At 38.9% G+C, this 20,653-nt stretch overlaps 1 protein-coding gene across 1 annotated transcript in view; it reads right to left on the bottom strand.

Moving 5' to 3' along the window:
- The window catches only part of LOC111525024 (POTE ankyrin domain family member A), a 53,747-nt gene that overhangs the window by 20,544 nt on the left and 12,550 nt on the right, over window positions 1–20,653 (bottom strand). The window contains exons 7-11 of the mRNA XM_031934945.1: window positions 19,556–19,636; window positions 10,437–10,467; window positions 7,277–7,349; window positions 3,136–3,256; window positions 2,791–2,852 (exon numbers count right to left, since the gene is read on the bottom strand). Of these exons, the coding sequence (XP_031790805.1) occupies window positions 2,791–2,852; window positions 3,136–3,256; window positions 7,277–7,349; window positions 10,437–10,467; window positions 19,556–19,636 (368 nt within the window). The remainder of the gene's footprint in view (window positions 1–2,790; window positions 2,853–3,135; window positions 3,257–7,276; window positions 7,350–10,436; window positions 10,468–19,555; window positions 19,637–20,653) is intronic.

The following is a 20,653-nucleotide window of genomic DNA, read 5'->3' as shown; positions in this document are numbered from 1 at the left end:
GAGCAATGGAAAGGAAACAGTGAGTAGACTTTGTCTTGTGTCTTAAATACCAGCTCAGCTACAACAGAAGAGGACACTGGTCAGAGTCATGAGTCCCCCCTTACAGGCCTCAGTTCTGATGCGGTGTTTCTAGATACTCCCTGGGCCACAGGGAGCTCCCTGGAGAAGGGAAGAACTCATTCGTGGCAATAGTCACCGCCTACTGACTGCAGAGCCCATGGACCCTGAATAACCAGCAGTGACACACAGGTATTATGTTGCGGTCGTGGGTGAAACACTGACACTAGCTTCAGGTGAGACAGGATATTTCCAGCTGTAATGGCTAGAAGGAGAGACTCCTTCTGCTTGAGAAAGGCAGAGGGAAAAGTAAAGGGGTCTTTGACTTGCATCTTAGGTACCAGCTGGACCACGAAGGCTAGAGCACCAAGCAGGCCCCTGGGGCCCCCAGTTCCAGTCCTTGGCTCTTGCGCAGCACTTCTGGACCATCCCTGGGCCAAATGGGAGCCCACTCCCCGGAAGGGTGCCAGGCCAGGCAACATGCACCACGAGCTAACTGAAGAGCCCTCAGGCCTTACCAGAACATCAGCGGTAGCCTGGCAGTGCCCCCTAAGAACCTGTGGACATCCGCGGTAGCCTGGCAGTGCCCCTAAGAACCTGTGGACATCAGTGGTAGAGAACCTGTGGACATCCGCGGTAGCCTGGCAGTGCCCCCTAAGAACCTGTGGACATCAGCGGTAGCCTGGCAGTGCCCCCTAAGAACCTGTGGACATCCGCGGTAGCCTGGCAGTGCCCCCTAAGAACCTGTGGTGGCACTGGCCACAGGGCGAGGCTCCTTGGCTATCGGACAGGAGAGGTAAGAGTGGGAAGCACTGCACCTTGTGGTATGAGGCCCAGCTCAGCCACAGTACAACAGAACACCAAGGAAAGTTCTGAGGTTTTTCATTCTAGTCCCTGACTCCCAGATAGCACTTCTGCAGAGATACGGAACCAACCTAAGTGCCCACTAACCAATGAGTGGTTAAAGAAAATCTGGTATATAGACACCATGGACTACTACTCATACATACAAATGAAGGAAATAGTGTCTTTTGCAGCAACTTGAATGGAGCTGGAGGCCATTACTCTAAGTAAAGTTAACTCAGGAAAACTAAATACTGTATGTTCTGTGGGAGCTACGCTATGAGGACACAACGGCATGAGAATAACCTAAAGGCCTCTGGGGAGTTGGGGAGGAAGCGTGGGAAGGTGTTCGAAGATAAAAGGCTACACACTGGGTACCGTGTGCACTGCTCAGGTGGCGGATGCACTAACATCTCCGAAATCACCGTGTGAGAACTTTTCCATGTACCCAAAACCAACCTGTACTCCAAAAACTATTGATATTTCTTTTTCAAACTTAAGGAAAATGTCATTTGCAGTAACAAGGATTAAACTAGAGATCATTATGTTAAGTCAAACAAACCAGACACAGAAAGAAAAATATTGCCCACTTATCTATGGGTTCAAAAAATCAAAACAATTCCATATATTGAGATAGAGAGAAAAAGGATCATCACCAGGGGATGGGAAGTGTAGTTGTGGAGTGTGGGGTTGGGGGACGATTGATGTGTACCAAAAAACCGGAAAGTATAAGTCCCAGGATTTGCTAGCATAACAGGACGACCACAGTAAAAGACAACTTAATTGTACATTTTAAAATAGCTAAAAGAATATAACTGGATTATGTGAAGCACAAAGGATAAATGCTCAAGGTGATCAATACAGTTTATCCTGATGTGATTATTACATATTACATGCCTGTATCAAAATATCTCAAGTAACTCATAAATATATACACCTACTATGTACTCACAAAAATTAAAATAAAAACATTTTGAAAGTATATGATACCAAAATAATAAGTGTTCAAGAAAAAAAGAATATGCTATCTACTGTTCAGTTTTAGAAATAAAAGGCACCAGAGAGATTCTATGATTACTGTAACTGTGTCCATTAAAGATTTAGTTAATGGTAAGTTTTATAAGTCATGTTAGCATGATTGATTGATTGATTTTGAGATGGAGTCTCATTCTGATGCCCAGGCTGGAACGCAGTGGCGCCATCTCGGCTCACTGCAACCTCTGCTTCCTGGATTCAGGTGATTCTCCTGCCTCAGCCTCCCGAGTAGCTGGGATTGCAGGTACCTGCCACCACACCTGGTTAATTTTTGTACTTTTAGTAGAGACAGGGTTTCACCATGTTGGTCAGGCTGGTCTCGAACTCCTGACTTCAGGTGATCTGCCTACCTCAGCCTCTCTAAGTGCAAGGATTACAGGTGTGAGCCACCACACCGGACCTGTTTGCATGAATTAAAACTCACAGTAAAAATACTTATCCAAATAAACCTTGGCCACATTTCATATTTCTTCTGTGGTAAGAAAGCTTAGCCTACTATAATTGTTGTATGACAATGTATTTAAAAGCCCATTATTTTCATCTCTACCCCCTCTTAGTATTTACCAATCCTTTTACTTAAGAATCCAAACTCATTCCTTGTGACTTCTGAGCTTTGTTTTTGAACTGTACTACACTGACTTCTTAAATGAATTCTGCAAATTAGCAGAATTGTACTATGCAGTAGCAATATACTCAGTCCATAACTGCTTTATTAGGGGCTGAAAATGTAAGAAAATAATTCCTTATAAGCACAAACAGCAGTGAGAAAGCAAAGTGAAAGCATTTTCTTTTACGTTTTAACATCACTCAGTGCTTATGTTTTAAAATGGTAACAACAAAAACAACACACAATACCTCAGGATCCAAAAGTGATTCCATATTTCTGTCTTGTCCGGATCCTGATGTGGGTGTTGTATCTGTAAAACATTATGAACAAAAAGAGTTATGAGAATACTTATCACCCTGAATTTTAAATACATATACAAGGCTGTACGCATTCACAAATATTTCAATAAAGTAGAAGAGCAAAATAGAAATTCAGAGGATTAAAGTAGATTTAGGAAGAAATTGGTAATATGAAGAAAGACAGGGAAAATATTTCAAAGAACTGAATATTGTATTTGAGTCTGACATACTTTAATGTGTTTTTATAATGGCATGTAAGCATTAAAAAACTCTCACAGATATTCACTAACTTACCACTTCTGTTGTTTTTCTGAACCAAAATTAAACTGTCATTATTTGTGTATTCTTGTGGGGCACTTGCAATAACACCAGTATCATTTTGTCTTTGTCCATTTGCTGGCTTAATTGCTCCATCCTATTAAAAAACAACAACAACAACAACAGCAAACTTCAGGAAACATTGTGTTTATTCACTCTACCACTCAATCATTCAACCAGTAAGACCTCAAACATTCACTGTGTCTATCAAATCATAGGCAATATCCTGGGAGAAGTTGAATACGTATATACAAGATAGAGTCTGCCTTATAGTTGATTGAGGGTAGAAATATATACAAATAAAAACAGAAAAGTATGATTCACTAGTTCTACAACTGAAGTGAAGAAAGTACAGTAAGGGCACAAAAGGGCTAACAGTCAGTTCTACCTGAGAAGTTCAGGAAATGCTGCAAAGATAGGGACTATTTTGAAAGAGAGACAAAGTGTAGAGTGAGGACATTAGGGTGCTTATACAGGACAGCATAAGAAAAAAAAATTAAAAAATAAAAAATACAAAAAAAGAGGCCTGAAATGGCATGGCAAATGAGGGCTACCAAAGTAATGATAAAACTGGAACACAGAGTGAATGAGATAAAGAGATAAAATGGGAGAATCAGGCCAAAACATAAAAGTATGTATCCTATGTATCTCACTACACGGTGAGCTTTCTCCAGGATGTAATAAGGATCCACGCAAAAGTAGATGAGTTAGATCATAATAAAAACATGTTAGAAAGGTCACCTTGGCAGCAATGAAAAGTTACACTACGGTGAGGGGGACAAAACTAGACAAGAGAATTTCAAAATTATGGGTCAGAGAGTGAATTACAGTAGTAAGATATAAAAATAGTAAGCTCGTGGAAAATATGGAGCTTGGTGAGTGACTGGACTGGTGACTTGAGGGAGGGCTGGAACCCAAAATTTCTCCCGCTTTGACATTTCAGTGCTACTTACTAGGTGTTATTTACTAGGACAGGAAAACCAGATGACAGTAGGTCACAAAAAGTCAAAAGGGTCAAAATCAGTAGAATTAAATCATGCAAGCCTATAGAGAACTCTGAAATTTTGAAAATGAAAATAAGTACAGAAAATAAATTATGAGATTCAATTTTGCAATTACATATTTCAACATTTTTTTCAAAAATATAAGATATACTTTTATTAATACATGCAAACATTTATTTTTGGAATATTGTGGTAACATGCACTTAAAATTGAGTGAAAAATTTTAATTTTAAAACATCAATTCAAAATGCTGCCAGAATATTCCCTTTTAAAAATTCTGAAGTTTGAAACTGTAGAAGAGAAATGCTTCTGTGATTACAGAATGATGAGGCATTTTTTAGCACTAGTATAAGATAAGAGAGAAATGTAAAGCCCTGTTTTTAAAATTGCATAGCTTTCTTATTCCTCTGTAAACAACATATTAATAATTCTAATCTCCTATTTACACCATATAGAATGGTAGCTAATTGGAGAAAGGATCTAGTATAAAAAATTAGGCTAAGATTATCCAAGCTGATGATTTAAGTTTTCAAATACATCCATAATTTTCAAGCAGGAACCAAGGAAATATCATCAAGTACAGGAAGGTTCATGGAGAAATCCAGATACATCATAGAGACCTCTGTCCACAGTACATCCCTGACACTACTGAGCAGTATTTACTCCAGATATATCACAGAGACCTCTGTTCACAGTATATCCCTAACAATACTGAGCAGTATTTACTCCAAAATTAGTGTTTCGTAAATATTGCTGTAATGAGTTTAATTTTATACTATAAAACGATACATTAAATTAGTTAAACATGATCAGCTACCACTACCTGAAAGCTGGAACATTATTACTATAGAGAGGGAAAAACGGAAAAAGAAATGTTCCACTTGGACAAAGAATTAGTAATTGGAATTCTACAGAGTAACGTATGGCTTGAAAAGATGGCTAGAACATGAGTTGGAGCTCAAAAAAGTTTACATTTTTAAATCTAAAATTCTAATCTAAGCTTAGAGTTGAAAGATACTAGAAAATATACTGTGATCATCTTTTCTTTTCTAGTGATGGCATATTTCTAATTCATTTCCTTCTTATTTATGGCATATGTTTACAATATAACACATCTGAATTTATGCATCGTATACGTTAGAAAGAAATACAGGCCGGGCATGGTGGCTCATGCCTGTAATCACAGCACCTTGGGAGTCTAAGGCGGGTGGATCACTTGAAGTCAGGAATTTGAAACCAGCCTGGACAGCATGGCGGGTGCATGCCTGTAATCCCAGATACTCAGGAGGTGGAAGCAGGAAAATCACTTGAACTAAGGAGGCAGAGGTGCAGTGAGCCGAGACTGTACCACTCCGCACTCCAGCCTGATTGACGCAGTGAGACTCCGTCTCACACACAAAAAAGGGAAATACAAATATAAGCCATATTTTAGAAATGTAATAGATTTATTAGTTATGTATATTATGTTACTTGTAACCCTCCATTGTATAGAAATCCATTTGTCCATGAATTTATTTACATTCCAAAATATTAGAAGCTTGTTACATGCAAGATGTTATTCTAGGTACTCCGGGATACAAACAAATATTTTTCCTAACCTCCAGTAGCTCATACTAATGCAGGAGTTTTTAAATGATTATTTAAGTAGCTAAATACAAAAACTTCTGAAATTTAAAATTTAAGTATATAATACAAGGATTTTGAGTTGATATTTTCACAAACTACAACGCAAAAAAAATGAAATTAAAGTCTTCTATGGTTATTAAGAGTCTCTTCTTATAGAACTGGCTCTTATATTGGGCAAAATATGTATTCTTCATTTAGATGAAGAGTTTTAAAAGTGTATTCTTAATGAAATGACTTGGAAAACACACTGGAATCTCTTTGTAATACAGATTTTGAGAAGAAAATGTACATTTCTAATTTTCCACAATTGTTTTTAGAGAAAAGGTCTTGCTATGTTGGCCAGCCTGGTCTTTAACTCCTGGGCTCAATAAATTCTCCCACCTCAACCTCAACCTCTCTAATAGCTGGGACCGCAGGCATGTGCCACAATACGCAACTAAATTTCCACATTTTTTTTGTTTTTTTTTTTTTTGAGACAGAGTCTCACTCTGTCACCAGTCTGGGGTGCAGGGCTGTGATCTCAGCTCACCGCAACCTCTGCCTCCTGGGTTCAAGTGATTCTCCTGCCTCAGCTTCTTGAGTAGCTGGGATTACAGGTGTGTACCACCACACCTGGCTAGTTTGTGTATTTTTTGTTGAGACAGGATTTCAACATGTAGGCCAGGCTGGTGTGATCTTGGCTCACCTCCTGGGCTCAAGCTATCCTCCCACCTCAGTCTCCCAAGTAGCTGGGACTACAGGTGTGTATGTCACCAAGTCTGGCTATATTTTGCAGAGCTGGGGTCTCATCATGTTGCCCAGGCTGGTCTCAAACTCCTGGTCTCAAGTGATCCACCTGCCTCAGCCTCCCAAAGTGCTGGGATCACAGGCGTGAGCCACTGCGCCTGGCCAAATTTCTGTAATTTCTAATATTATTTTAGTCTAACTACTCAATCAAGGATAGAAACAGAGAAAAAGCTCTCTCTTAACAAGTACATGATACCAAAATAGTAAGTGTCCAAGGAAAATAAGAAATGATATGCTGATATGCTATCTCCTGTATAGGTTTGACAATGAAAGGCATTCGGGAGATTCCATGATTACTATAATAAGTAATTGGATCCATTAAAGATTTCATTAGCCATAAGTATCATAAAGGTGTGTATGATTTAAAAGTCACAGTAAGAATACTTATCAAAATAAACCTTGACCATGTGTCAAATTTCCTCTATGGTGAGAAAGCTTAACCTAATTTTCCTGCTACATTGTATTTTCCAGGCCATTCTTGTTTTACCCTCACCCACTTAGTATTTAACGATCATTTGTTACTTACCAAAGTAAAAAAAAAAAAAAATTAACTCAACTAGTCATACTTCCAAAAAAGGCTTTCTCTAACCAACTATTCATTACAAACATAAAACAATAAGTAGACCACTGCTAAATTTTAAAAGTAAATATAGAAACCTAGATTCAGAATGAGAAAATTAATTTCATTAGAGGATTTTTACCTTGATATCAGAATCAATGTCTTCATAATCTGGTGTAAGCAATAAATAATCAATAGTTTGTTTGCCAGAAAACCTTTGGGGCAAAAATATACATAAAAGTTAGTGCATTCATTTCTTTAAAAATAATTTCCAAAATCATATCTAGATGTCCTCCAAAAAAAAAAAAAAAAAAAAAAAATCAGGTGAGAGGTCAGCTATCTGTATATTAAATAATATTTCTTAATACAATTAAAATTTAACCTGTTATAAAAGATTTTAGTTACTGCCTTCCACCTCTCCCAGCGTATCAAATATAGTCAATGAAGACACCTTCAGTTCCAGAACAAATCATGACAGCCAGAGCTACTGGCAGAGCCTGAGAATAATAGGTCTTCACAAACTGTATGTCCTGGAGGCTGAACTAAAAATCCAATTAACGGCTTACATAATTTTTGTTACCTGAACTGTAACAAATCTGATAACCTGAAAAAAGGTAGAAAGATACAGTGTCTCAGCCAGGCACAGTAGTTCATACCTGCAATCCCAGCAATTTGAGAGGCTGAGGTGGGAAGATTGCTTGAGACCAGGAGTTGGAGACCAACCTGGGCAACATGACAAGAACCCAGCCCTCAAAAAAATAGCCAGGCATGGTGACACACATACCACCTCTAGTCCCAATTACTTGGGAAGCTGCTGTGAGAGGACAGGTTGAGCCCAGGAGGTAGAGGCTGCAGTGAGCCAAGATCACACCACTGTACTCCAGCCTGGGCAACAGAGTGAGACTCTGAGGAAGAAAGAAAGAAAAAAGAAAGGGAGGGAAAAGAAGGAAAAAAGGAACAGAAAGGGAGGGGAGGGGAGGGGAAGAAAGGGAAGGGAAGAAGGAAGGAAGAAAAAATAAGGGAGGGAGAGAACAAAGAAAAAAAAAAGAAGGAAAGAAAAAAGAAAAAACTGTCTTTTCTCCATTATCTATCTCTGGATCAAAGATTAATCTGTGTCACTTGAAAGTGGCCGTCTCGGTTCTTCAGTGTGAAAATCAGTTCAGAAGGCCTTATTGCTTCCCTTTACCCTAAAACAGTACAAGGAGTCTAGAAGCTAAATATACAAAAGTCAGAGGACAAATGTATGTTGTTATTAAAAATACTATTCCCAGAAGGATTAAAACAGTAAAAATTATCAAATCCAATTATTTTCCCTGTATAAGTCCTGCCCTATTCAGGTTCACATAAACTAGCAAGCCCTTTAAAAACTTTCAGAGGCTCTCAGGTAACCGAGGAGAGAGATTGCTGGAAAAACACAGTCCTGGTAGTTGTACCTCTGTTTCCCTAAGGACTATCTATCTTCCTTCCTATGGGCTCCCACTTGTAGATTCCTCTTCTGCAAGGCTCTGTGGCAACCTCCACCTTTAAATATTCAGCCAGTGGCAGTATAAACTCCTAAAGGGGTGGGTTCCGATTACCAAAACCAGGAGTTCTCTATTTCCTGGAAAACAAGCTAAAGGGAATCTGTCATCTGCCCCAGCATAGATGTGGTAACAACCACTCAGCTGAAGCTCCATGACTTATTTGCCAGCCAGTCCCACCCCTGCCCTAGCCTACACGGGCATGGGAAGGATGTCAGTGGATTAGAAAAAGAGGCAGGCGAGAGGACAGCTGTCCTGGGCCACAGATCTATGTAGTTCAGCAACCTCCAGCCCCTGGTACTGGAGGGGCTTGAGACACCCTCTGCAAGTTGTGGTGAAACCTTGAAGTGTGTCACTTGCTCCAATTTAACAAACAAAAAGGCAGCAACTTGTCCAGGACTCCTTTGAACCTATTTTAATATGCCTTTCTAGATAACTCCCAATATCCTGTATGCTTCATTCCTATAACTTATCTTTACCAAATTTGTCATAAACTCTAATATTCTGATCTCTTTTCTACAGCCCTTATTCCTACCTAACTCAGTGTTGCTTCTCTTCAAACTAGGCCTTTCTCTACTAATTTCATTCTTATCCTCTACCATTAGGTTCACCAGTTAATTCCATCGTTTCCTCTTCCACTGTTTTCCCTATTCCCACTTTCCCTTTCTATTGTTAAAAAAACCCACCAACAAGATGACAGAAAAAGTAAGAGCAGTGAGCTTTCAAAGGACTTCCGGAGTTCCACTCTCATTTCTGCCACTTCCCATAAACAAGTAAGTAACTTTAACCTCTTTCAGTTTCAGGTTCTCCATCTGAGCAACCGATTGACCAGGGTGTTAAACACAGATTGAAGTACTAGAGGATATTTCAGTTTCTCACCAAGATTCCTTAAAATCCTGAAATTCTGTGTGCTTTTGATTCTGTCTCTAGAGAAAGGGGGAATACTTAGCTGGAAGAAATGGGAAAAAAAAAAAAAAAAAACAGAAAAAAAAAAACACCAAGAAAAGCAGAGAGGAAGGTTAAAAACTCAAGAAAAGATTATAGAAAAATCAGATTTTGAGGAAAAAGCTTCATGGAACTAGGCAGGGCAAACCAAAGAGAAAACTGGGAAATCAGTAAGTAGAGAAATCAATTAGAAACAGCCTCTAACTGGATGTGAAATATACTTATCATAACATGATCTATATGTAGATACCCTTCACTTACAAGAAAATAATTCCCCTTCAGGACTTGCCTGGTCTTGCTTATGTAAGACCCATGGTCCTGTGGCTATAGCTAAATGAGACCTGCCCTGAAACCTTTGAGGGTAAAAACGAGGCACTGGTTCCCACCGAAATTGTTCAGTATATTAGGACAAACTCTTGAATAAACAGGCTTCTAAGGAAAAGTGTGTTAGCCAGAGTTAGTATATAACTAGATCTGACTTTCTGAATTCATCTAATCTGTACCTGTACCTTGATCCCAGGGCTGCACGGTATCTATCAGTCTATGCTGAGGGACAGAGAAGGAGCTTGGGAGTCCAGCAAGCTGATGGTCAAATCATGGGTCAGCTGCTTGTTAAGGATCGGATCATGGCCAGTTAACCTCTCTGAACCACAGCTGCCTAATGAGTAAAAAGTTGGTTATAACAGCCTGGATAGTTTGCAAAGCTGTTGTGATGACTGTATGAGTTAAGCATATAATATGGTTTCTAGCCCAGAGTACAACACTCAACAGATGTTAGTTTCTTTTCTCTGTATTACCTTAGTTAACATACAATTTTTAAAAATCTGTGAATCCTACCTGATAGCAGAGTCTTCAGAACGCCCATCCACTATTTTTAAAAAAAGTAAAATGCATTTTAATCAACAATAGAAAAACACAGAATATTGAAACCCTAAAAGGGCCTGGCGGTACCTGCTTGTAATCTCAGCTACTCAGGAGGCTGAGGCTGAAAGATTGCTTGAGGAGCCCAGGAGTTTGAGACCAAAGTGGATAATATAACAAGACTCTGCCGTCTTCATTTTTAAAAGTTATGTACACTTTGATGAATGCTTTAGACTTGTTTTTTAAAGCATAAGATTAATGCTTTCTTACCAAGTATTCTTTTTCAGATTATACCTGGAGACTATACTAAAATTAATATTAATTACATTATTGATAGCCAATTAATAATTTAAGAATTCTTACTTTCCCTTCTTTGCATCCATCAAATTCAATAGAGAATGGGATTTATAAAAATGTGATACCTACAAGTGAACTGCTATGTTCAATAATCATAATCCTAACTGATCTCTGTCAAATTGACTGGTATTATTAGCAAAATCTATATTGTAAGCGAACAGTATCAAACTCAAATAGCAAAAAAATTCACAATAACACAAAGATTAACTCAGAATCAAGCAGAAATTCTGAAATAGAAAAATGCAATTGGCATACTATAGAATGCATCAGAGTCATTTAGTAAAATAATAAATCAAGCAGAAGAAAAAAATTGTGAGCTTGAAGACTGGCTATTTGAGAATATACAGAGGACACAAAAGAAGAAAAAGTACAGAATGGTGAGGCTCACCAACAGGATCTAGAAAATACTCCCAAAAGGGTAAATCTAAGAGTTATTGGCCTTAAAGGAGAGGCAGAGGAAGAGATAGGCTAGAAAGTTTATTTAAAGAGATAACAACAGGGAACTTTCCAAATCTAGAGAAAGATACAAATATCTAAGTACAAGAAGGTTATAGAACATCAAGCAGATTTCATCCAAACAAGACTACCTCATGACATTGAACAATCAAACCCTCAAAGGTCAAAAAGAAAGGATCCTAAAAGCAGCAAGATTTCCTTTTAAAAAGCAAACAACAGGCCGGGCGCGGTGGCTCAAGCCTGTAATCCCAGCACTTTGGGAGGCCGAGACGGGCGGATCACGAGGTCAGGAGATCGAGACCATCCTGGCTAACACGGTGAAACTCCGTATCTACTAAAAAAAAAAAAAAACTAGCCGGGCGAGGTGGCGGGCGCTTGTGGTCCCAGCTGCTGGGGAGACTGAGGCAGGAGAATGGCGTGAACCCGGGAGGCGGAGCTTGCAGTGAGCTGAGATCCGACCACTGCACTCCAGCCTGGACGACAGAGCAAGACTCTGTCTCAAAAAAAAAAAAAAAAAAAAGGAAACAACATACAATGGAGCTCCAATACATCTGGCAGCAGACACTTCAGTGGAAACCTTACAGGCCAGGAGAGACTGGCATGACATATTTAAAGTGCTGAAGGAAAAAAGAACTATTACCCTAGAACAGTATATCTGGTTAAAAAAACAAAACAAAACAAAACAAAAAACCTTCAAACATGAAGAAGAAATAAAGATGTTCCCAGATAAACAAAAGCTGAGCGATTTTATGAGTACTTGACCCATCATTCAAGAAATGCCAAGAGGACCTCAATCAGAAATAAAAGGAAATGAATGAGCAATAGATACTCCTCTGAAGGTACAAAACCCACTGTTAATCATAAGAAAAACAAAAAATATTACAACACTGTAACTGTGGTGTGTAAACTACTCTTATCCTAAGTAAAAAGACTAAACAATAAACCAATCAATAATAACAACTAAGACATAAATATATAACATAAATAACTGGTCCTGGGAAAACTGGATATCCATATGCAGAAAAGTAAAACTAGACCCCTATCTCTCATCAAATACAAAAATCAAATCAAAATGGAACAAACACTTAACTTAAAAACCTCAAACTATGAAATTACTACAAGAAAACATTGGGGGAAATCTCCAGGACACTGGAGTGGGCAAGAATTTCTTAAGCAATACCCCACAAGCACAGGCAACCAAAGCAAAAATGGACAAATGGGATCACATCAAGTTAAAAAGCTTCTGCACAGGAAAGAATACAATCAACAAAGTGAAGAGACAACCCAGAGAGTGGGAAAACATACCTGCAAACTGGCCATCTGACAAGGGATTAATAACCAAAATATGTAAGGAGCTAAAACAATTCTATAGGAAAAAAATCGAATAATCCAATCAAAAGACGGCAAAATATTTGAAAAGACATTTTTCAAAAGAAGGCATACAAATGGCAAACGGGTATATGAAAAAATGCTCAACATCACGGATCATCAGAGAAATGCAAATCAAAACTATGATGACGTATCATCTCACCCCAGTTAAAACTGCTTATAACCAAAAGACAGGCAATAATAAAAGTTGGTGAGGATGTGGGAAAAAAGGGAACCCTTGTAGATTGTCACTGGGAATTTAAATTAATATAACCACTACAGTGAACAGTTGGGAGGCACCCCAAAGCACTAAAAATTAAGCTAATATATGATCCAAGAATCCCACTGCCAGGTATGTACCCAAAAGAAAGAAAATTATTATATCAAAGAGATATCTGCACTCCTATGTTTGTTACAGGACCGTTTTCAATAGCTAAGATTTGGAAGCAACCTAAGTGTCCATCAACAGATGAATGGAGAAAGGAAATCTAGCACACACACACAATGGAGTACCATCTAACTATAAAAAATGAGATCCAGTCATTTGCAACAGCATGGATGGAACTGGATATCATTATATTAAGTGAAATAAGCCAGGCAGAGAATGACAAACATTGCACGTTCTTGCTTATTTGTGGGGATCTAAAAACCAAAACAATTGAACTCATGGACATAGAGAGTAGAAGGTAGGTTACCAGAGGATGGGGAAGGGTAGTGGCAGGGGGGAGGTTAGTGGATAGGTGGGAATGGTTAATCAGTACAAAAAAATAGAAAAAAAAAAAAGACCAAGTATTTGGTAGCACAATAGGGTGACTATAGTCAACAATAACTGTTCATTTTAAAATAACTTAAGAGTGTAACTGGGTTGTTTGCAACTCAATGGATAAATGCTTGAGGGAAAGGATACCCCATTCTTCACGATGTGCTTTTTCAGATTGTATGCTTGTATCAAAACATCTCATGTACCCCATGAACAGATACACCTACTATGTACCCACAATATTCACAATTTAAAACTATAAAGCTCACAGTCAGTTTTCTCCAACTTAAGAGGGTTTCATTAATTTTTGCAATAACTGTGCATCAGGCTGGGTACAGTGGCACATGCCTGGAGTCCCAGTTAATCGGGAGGCTGAGACAGAAGCATTGCTTGAGTCCGGAAGTTCAAGGCTGCAGTATGTTATAATTACACCTGTGCATAGCCACTACACTTCAGCCTGGGTGACATAGTAAGACCCCATCTCTTAAAAATAATTAATTAATAAAATGATTGTGCATTATTCAGGTAACTGGGATAATTGTAGAAAAATACAGGACCATCAGATACAGTATTTATTATACTGCACTACTGATAATAGAGTTTATTTTGTTTTTAATCTGTCTTAGTTTCATATAAAACTAAATGGCATTCACCTCTTAAAGGCACTTCTTGACAAAAAAAGTCAAAAAGTCCAAAAACAATTGTGTCCAATATGTAGGATGAGTTATCCACTGCTCCCCCAAAATAGTGGATTTGATCATCAACCAATAGTACAACTTGTAACTTATTTGGAGGGAAGGGAGTTTTCATATATAGATGATTAGAAGTGTGATAATCCACTTAACCACATAGTCTAATTAAATCAGAGATTACCAGTTTCCGAAAAACATGTAATACCAGAAAAGCACCTCACATTTAAACAATGTCAGATAAAACAATTTGTATTTGACAATCTAACTGACACCTAAAATCTTGGCAGGCCATCATCAATGACACTGTCATTATAGTGCAGATATAAAGTTCATTTAGCCTTAGGACCAAAAGACTACCAGATATACATTAGGATAGGAAGCCAATTATTTTAAAAGGAAATAATACACATTTGTCAAACAAACATATGTTAGAAATGTGTTCTAATACTATTTTCCTTAGCGATGAAGTTCAAAAGGAAGTAGTAAAAGTAGAGATGTCACAAGAGGGCAAATGAAAAGGGAATTGCGCTAACAAAAATAATCAGGTACTGACTTTTCTACTGATGTCACTAGAATACCGCAAAATACTGAGAACTACTACATTCAGCATATTCCCTCTTTTTTTTTTCTCTGTGACATTAGTTTTCTGCAATATTTAAAAGATGTCAGTTTTTAAAAGCTGCTACTCTGCAAACTATTTCTGATCAAAACTTGAAATGGCTGTATTATAATTCCACATCAGAGGAAGGATATGTGCATCTCACTGTGGCTTCCAGTTGTTGCTGCCAGATTTTTCTTTGAGAATATACCCAGAAGAACTTGTCAGGGACTTGAGTACAAAAAGATATTCCCATGAAAACCAGATAAGAAAGACTCTATTTTTCCTTACTTGTGACCTTTAGGTTTTGAAAATTCTGAAAAAATGTTGGCATGTGAACTCACCAGTCTAGACCAGTTTTCCTCACCTTGTGAAGGTAGCTGCTGCAGTTATAAAAAAAAAGTTAAGTAAGATCTCAGTAGGTGCATTCTTCCATGCTGGAACTCCAAAAGTACCAATCATAAATAATAGATCTTGTGACTCTAAAATTTTTCTTTCGAAAAAAGTAGCACGAGAGAGCTTTCAAAAGGTTAATCCAACTTAATTTGTAGTTATTGCACTTGTCAGAATTGATGCTCCCTCCTCGAAATTCTCATTTAAAACAAAATTTTGCAACATCACTTTCTCTCCTTTTTTCTTTAGCCACTGCTAAGTCTTCTTTACTAACTCCTTTTCCTCTAGGAAATGTTCATATTCCCAGGGTTTTGTCACCGGCCTCCTCATTCTACATCTTTCCCACAGTGGATAAGCTCATTCAATACTTCAACTTTGCCTAATAATTATGAAAAGATTATTCCAAGTCTAAATCTCTGACCTCAGACTTATCTCTAGCTATAAAAGCTGATTGTCCATTTACCTACTGAAAACATCCTATATGAATATTTCATTGAACATGCATAGAAAAAAAAAAAAAGAATCATTCCTGTTGACTTGCTGCTTTTTGTCTTTATTCACCTGAAAATTTCCTACTTCTTACTCATGTCCAAGTTACATGCTAGTGTACAACCTGGAAATCTGGTAATTATCTGAGATTTTTCTCTGCCCCCTAACTTTTTACCTCCAATAATAACTAAGTTATATTAACTGTACCTCCTTTCTGTCTCTGCTTTATATTTGGACTGCCACTGGGAATATAAATGCAAAAAAAAAAAGTTTACATTTTATGTTACTATTTCCTAAACATAAGCTTTTATAGAAAAAAACAATTATATTTCTTAATTTTTTAATTAAGCAAAACAAATGAGAAAGGCATAATACCAGTTTAAGAAACCAACATGTTAAAATGAATAAGTGATATGATTTGGATCTGTGTCCACACCAAATTTCATGTCAAACTGTAATCCTCATTGTTGATGGTGGAGCCTGGTGGGAGGTGATTGGATCACGGGGGCGGAGTTCTCATGAATGGGTTAGCACCATCCCCTTAGTGCTGTTCTCATGATAGTGAGTTATCATGAAATCTGGTGGTTTAAAATTGTGTAACACCTTCTCTCTCTGTCTCTTCCTCCTGCTCTGGCCATGTGAAGATGCCTGATTCTGCTTTGCCTTCTGCTTAAGCAAAAGCTTTCTGAGGCCTCCCCAGAGGTAGAAGCTGCCACCCTTCCTGTACAGCCTGCAGAACCATGAGCCAATTAAATTTATTTATAAATTACCCAGTCTCAGGTATTTCTACACAGCAATGCGAGAAGGAACTAATAAAGAAAACTGGTACCAAGGGTGGGGTATTTCTATAAAGATGCCTGAAAATGTGAAAGTGACTTTGGAACTGGGTTAAGGAGAAGAAGATGGAAGATGTGTAGGGCTCAGAAGAAGACAGATTAGGGAAAGTCTGGAGCTTCTTAGAGACTTGTTGAATTGTGACTACAATGCTGACAGTGATCTGGACAATAAAATCCAGGCTGAAGAGGTCTCAGATGGAGATTAAAAACTTATTGAAAACCGGAGCAAAGGTCACTTTTGCTGTGTGTTAGCAAAGAGCTTAGTTGCATTATGTCCCTGTCCTAGAGATTTGTGGAACTTTGAACTTGAGAACGATGATATAATGTATCTCACAGAAGAAATCTCTAAGTAGCAAAGCATTCAAGTGTGGCCTGGCTGCTTCTAACTACCTATGTTCATATGAATGAGAAAAAAAAAACCCTGAAAATGAGATATTTAAAATATATTTATTTAAAAGGGAACAGAACATAAAAGTTTGGAAATTTTGCTGCCTGGCCATATGGCAGAAAAAAACCATTTTCAGGGGAGGAATTCAAGGAGGCTGAAGAAATTTGCATACAAAAAAAAGAAATCAAGTGTGAATATCCAAGACAATGGGGAAAAGGCCTCATAGGCATTTCAGAGACCTTTGCAGCAGTCCCTCCCATAACAGGCCCAGAGACCTAGGATGAAAGAATGGTTTCATGGGCCAGGCCCAGGGCCTTGACACCCTGCACAGCCTCGGGACGCGACTCCCTGTGTACTAGCCACTCCAGCTCTAGCCTTGGATCAAAGGTGCACAGGTACACCTTGGGCCACTGCTTTAGAGGATGCAAACCATAAGCCTTGATGGCATCCACATGGTATTAAGCCTACAGGTGCATAGAGTGCAAGAGTTGAGGCTTGGAGCCTCCACCTGGATTTCAGAGGATGTATGGAAAAGCCTAAATGTCTAGGCAGAAGCCTGCTGCAGGGACAGAGCCCTCATAGAGAACTTTACTAGGACAGTGCAAAGGGGAAATGTGGGGTTTAGAGTCCTCACTGGGGCACTGCCGAGTGGAGCTGTGAAAAGAGGGCCACTGTCCTCCAGACCACAGAACGGTAAGTCCCCCAGAAGCCCGTACTATGCACCTGGAAAAGCTGCAGGCACTCAAGGCCAGCCTATGAGAGCAGCTATGGGGACTGAACCCTGCAAAACCACAGAGGTAGCACTGCTTAAGGTTCGGGAAGCCCACACCTTGTAACAGTGTGCCCTGGATGTGAGATACGGTGTCAAGGAAGATTTCTGTTTGAGCTTTAAGATTTAATAATGGTCCCATTGGGTTTCAGACTTGTGTGGGGCCTGGATCCCCTCTATTTTGGCCACTTTCTCCCATTTGGAATGGGAGGGTTTACCCAAGGCTTATGCCTCCATTGTATCTTGAAAGTGACTAACTTGATTTTTATTTTATAGGCTCACAGGAGGAAGGGAGTTGCCTTGTTTCAGATGAGACTTTGGACTTTAGAGATAATGTTGGAATGAGTTAAGACTTGGGGGACTGCTGAGAAGGGATGATTGTATTTTGCAATGTGAGAAGGACATGAGATTTGGAGGGACCAGGGGAGGGGTGGAATAATATGGTTTAGATCTGTGTCCCCACCAAATCTCATGTCAAACTGCAATACCCAGTGTTGGAGGTGGGGCCTGGTGAAAGGTGACTGAATCATGGGGGCAGAGTTCTCGTGAATTGGTTAGCACCATCCCCTTAGTGTTGTTCTCATTTCATAGTAAGTGAATGAGTTATCATGAGATCTGGTTGTTTAAAAGTGTACAGCATCTCCCTTCTCTCTTCCTCCTGCTACAGCCATGTGAAGATGCCTGCTCCTGCTTTGTGGTCCACCACGAGTCAGAGCTCCCTGAGGCCTACACAGAAGCAGATGCTGCCATGCTTCCTGTACAGCCTGTGGAATCATGAGGCAAGTAAACCTCTTTTCTTTATAAATTACCCAGTCTTGAGTATTTCTATATAGCAACGTGAGAATGGACGAATCCACTAAGCTTCCTAACCATGGATGGGTAAAAACCTCATAAAAGATTGATACTGGTCCAAGAATTGGTGACAAGAAACTATAGCTCTAATTACTACAAAAGCTTCCTTTGTCACCCAGTCTCTTTACATAGGTACCTTCCATCTATCCTGTATATGAGAAGTTAGCAAACTACTGGCCCATAGGCCAAATTTGGTCTGCCTTATGCTTTTATAAATAAAGTTTTATTAGAGCACAGTTATGCCACTTTGCTAACATATTATCTATGACTGCTTTCACACTACAATGGCAGGGTTAAGTAAATATGACAGAGACCACATGATCTAAAATATTTCCCACCTGTCTCTTTACAGTAGAAGCTTGCCAATCTCTGCTTTATACCATGAACAGAATGCCCTAATACTCACATCAAATTTTGTGACTGCCCTGTTCAAAATTCTCCAATAAATCCATACAGCAAACATTGCTGGCTCCCTACTCAATAGCCATTTCTTTTTCTTTCTTGCTGGAGAAACAGAAGAGTATCGGGATATTTATGATACTAATATGCTTCCCCACCTCCAAAAAGAGAAACAGTTATCCTAAGCTAATCACAGTAACTCCATTTGCTTTCCCAGTGCCTGGTTAGGAAAGAACATGTGATGTAACTCAGCCCATAAAATGTTGCAGGAAGTCCACTGCATAATTCTGAGATTTCTCTCTATTTCAAAAAAAACATGTGAAGAAAATGAGCCCTTCTAGCCTTTGGATACTGTATTGTGAGAACACGATTTTTGGAGCTGTTGCTAATTAGCCAATCATGAAAGGGGACATGAACAATACACGGACAACAGCATAGCTGAAAGAGGGACAAGTGGGATCTGATGACATCACTGAACCACCAAAACAACTCTGGTCCCTACTGTTTTAGCCACTTTTATTTATCTTGTCTAGTATTTGCAGCCCAAAGCATTCTACCTGGTAAATTTCTCATGGTCTACAGGATAAGATCTACTCACTTCTATAGTATAAAAAAGGCAGTCATAAATTTGCCTTAGCTAGGTATTCACTTTATTCCCAACCACTCACATCTCACATTTTTCACACTAGCAAAAGTGAAGTGCTCGTAAACCCTGCAAAGTTCACTTAAGCATATTACCTTTTGCAGTTGCTGCTCCTTCTGCCACAACTTCATTAGATGTTCCTTCTGCCAAACACACAATCTCGTAAGATGTTCCTTCTGCCAAAAGTGCAATCTCATTAGACGTTAGTTCTGCCATACAGTCTTGTTAGATATTCCTTCTTTAAACATCGTTCTCTGCTTCCTGACCTATAAAATTTCAACGAACCCTGCCTTCTTACCTTAAATCCTACCCACTTAAAGCTCTCATTTCTCACCACATAAAGTGTCTGGCACATATTGAATAATAAATACATAATAAAGGACAATTATAAGCTTCCAGAGGGCATCTTAGCACACAGTAAGCACTTAATAAAGTAGCGTTATTACGTGATTACTTGATAACATTATTAGATGGTAATGATAATAACAAGCTCCTGCCTGTAGTTGTTGTTTTTGTTTTGAAACAGAGTCTTGCTCTGTCACCCAGGCTGGAGAGCAGTGGCATAATCTCAGCTGATGGCAACCTCTGCCTCCCAGATTCAAACGATTCTTGTGCCTCAGCCTCCCAAGTAGCTGGGATTACAGGCATGGACCACCATGCCTGGCTAATTTTTGTGTTTTCAGTAGAGACGGCATTTCACCATGTTGGCCAGGCTGGTCTCAAACTCCTGGCCTCAAGTGATCGACCTGCATCAGCCTCCCAAAGTGCTGGAATTACAGGTGTGAGCCACCATGCCCAGCCCTGAATGTATTTTTAAATGTTTGTATTCTGTGACTTTAGAAAAATGCTTAACATCTGAAAGACATTTGACAGTTATTTCTTAAGTGGACAGCTCAATAAATGAATAAAAACACTGATTTTTGGAAATTCTGTTGAAAAAACACAAATGAAATAGAGACAGCTCTATTCCATTACGGGCACCTTAAACACCAAAACTATGTCTACCTCATCTTTGTCTTCTGCAACATGCAAAATCTAACTTACAGAAGTACCTTGATAAATATGCAAGAAATTAAAGGTGTACTGATACTGTCCAGGTTGGACAGTGCATTAGGTGTTACATGCAGATAGCAAAGTAGCATTTTTGTTATTGTGAAACATGTTTGTACTTTTGTTATAATTTGCTGAGACTA

The sequence above is a fragment of the Piliocolobus tephrosceles genome, chromosome X, assembly GCF_002776525.5.
Source record: "Piliocolobus tephrosceles isolate RC106 chromosome X, ASM277652v3, whole genome shotgun sequence".
NCBI lineage: Eukaryota > Metazoa > Chordata > Mammalia > Primates > Cercopithecidae > Piliocolobus > Piliocolobus tephrosceles.
This window is presented reverse-complemented; position numbering and strand designations above follow the sequence as displayed.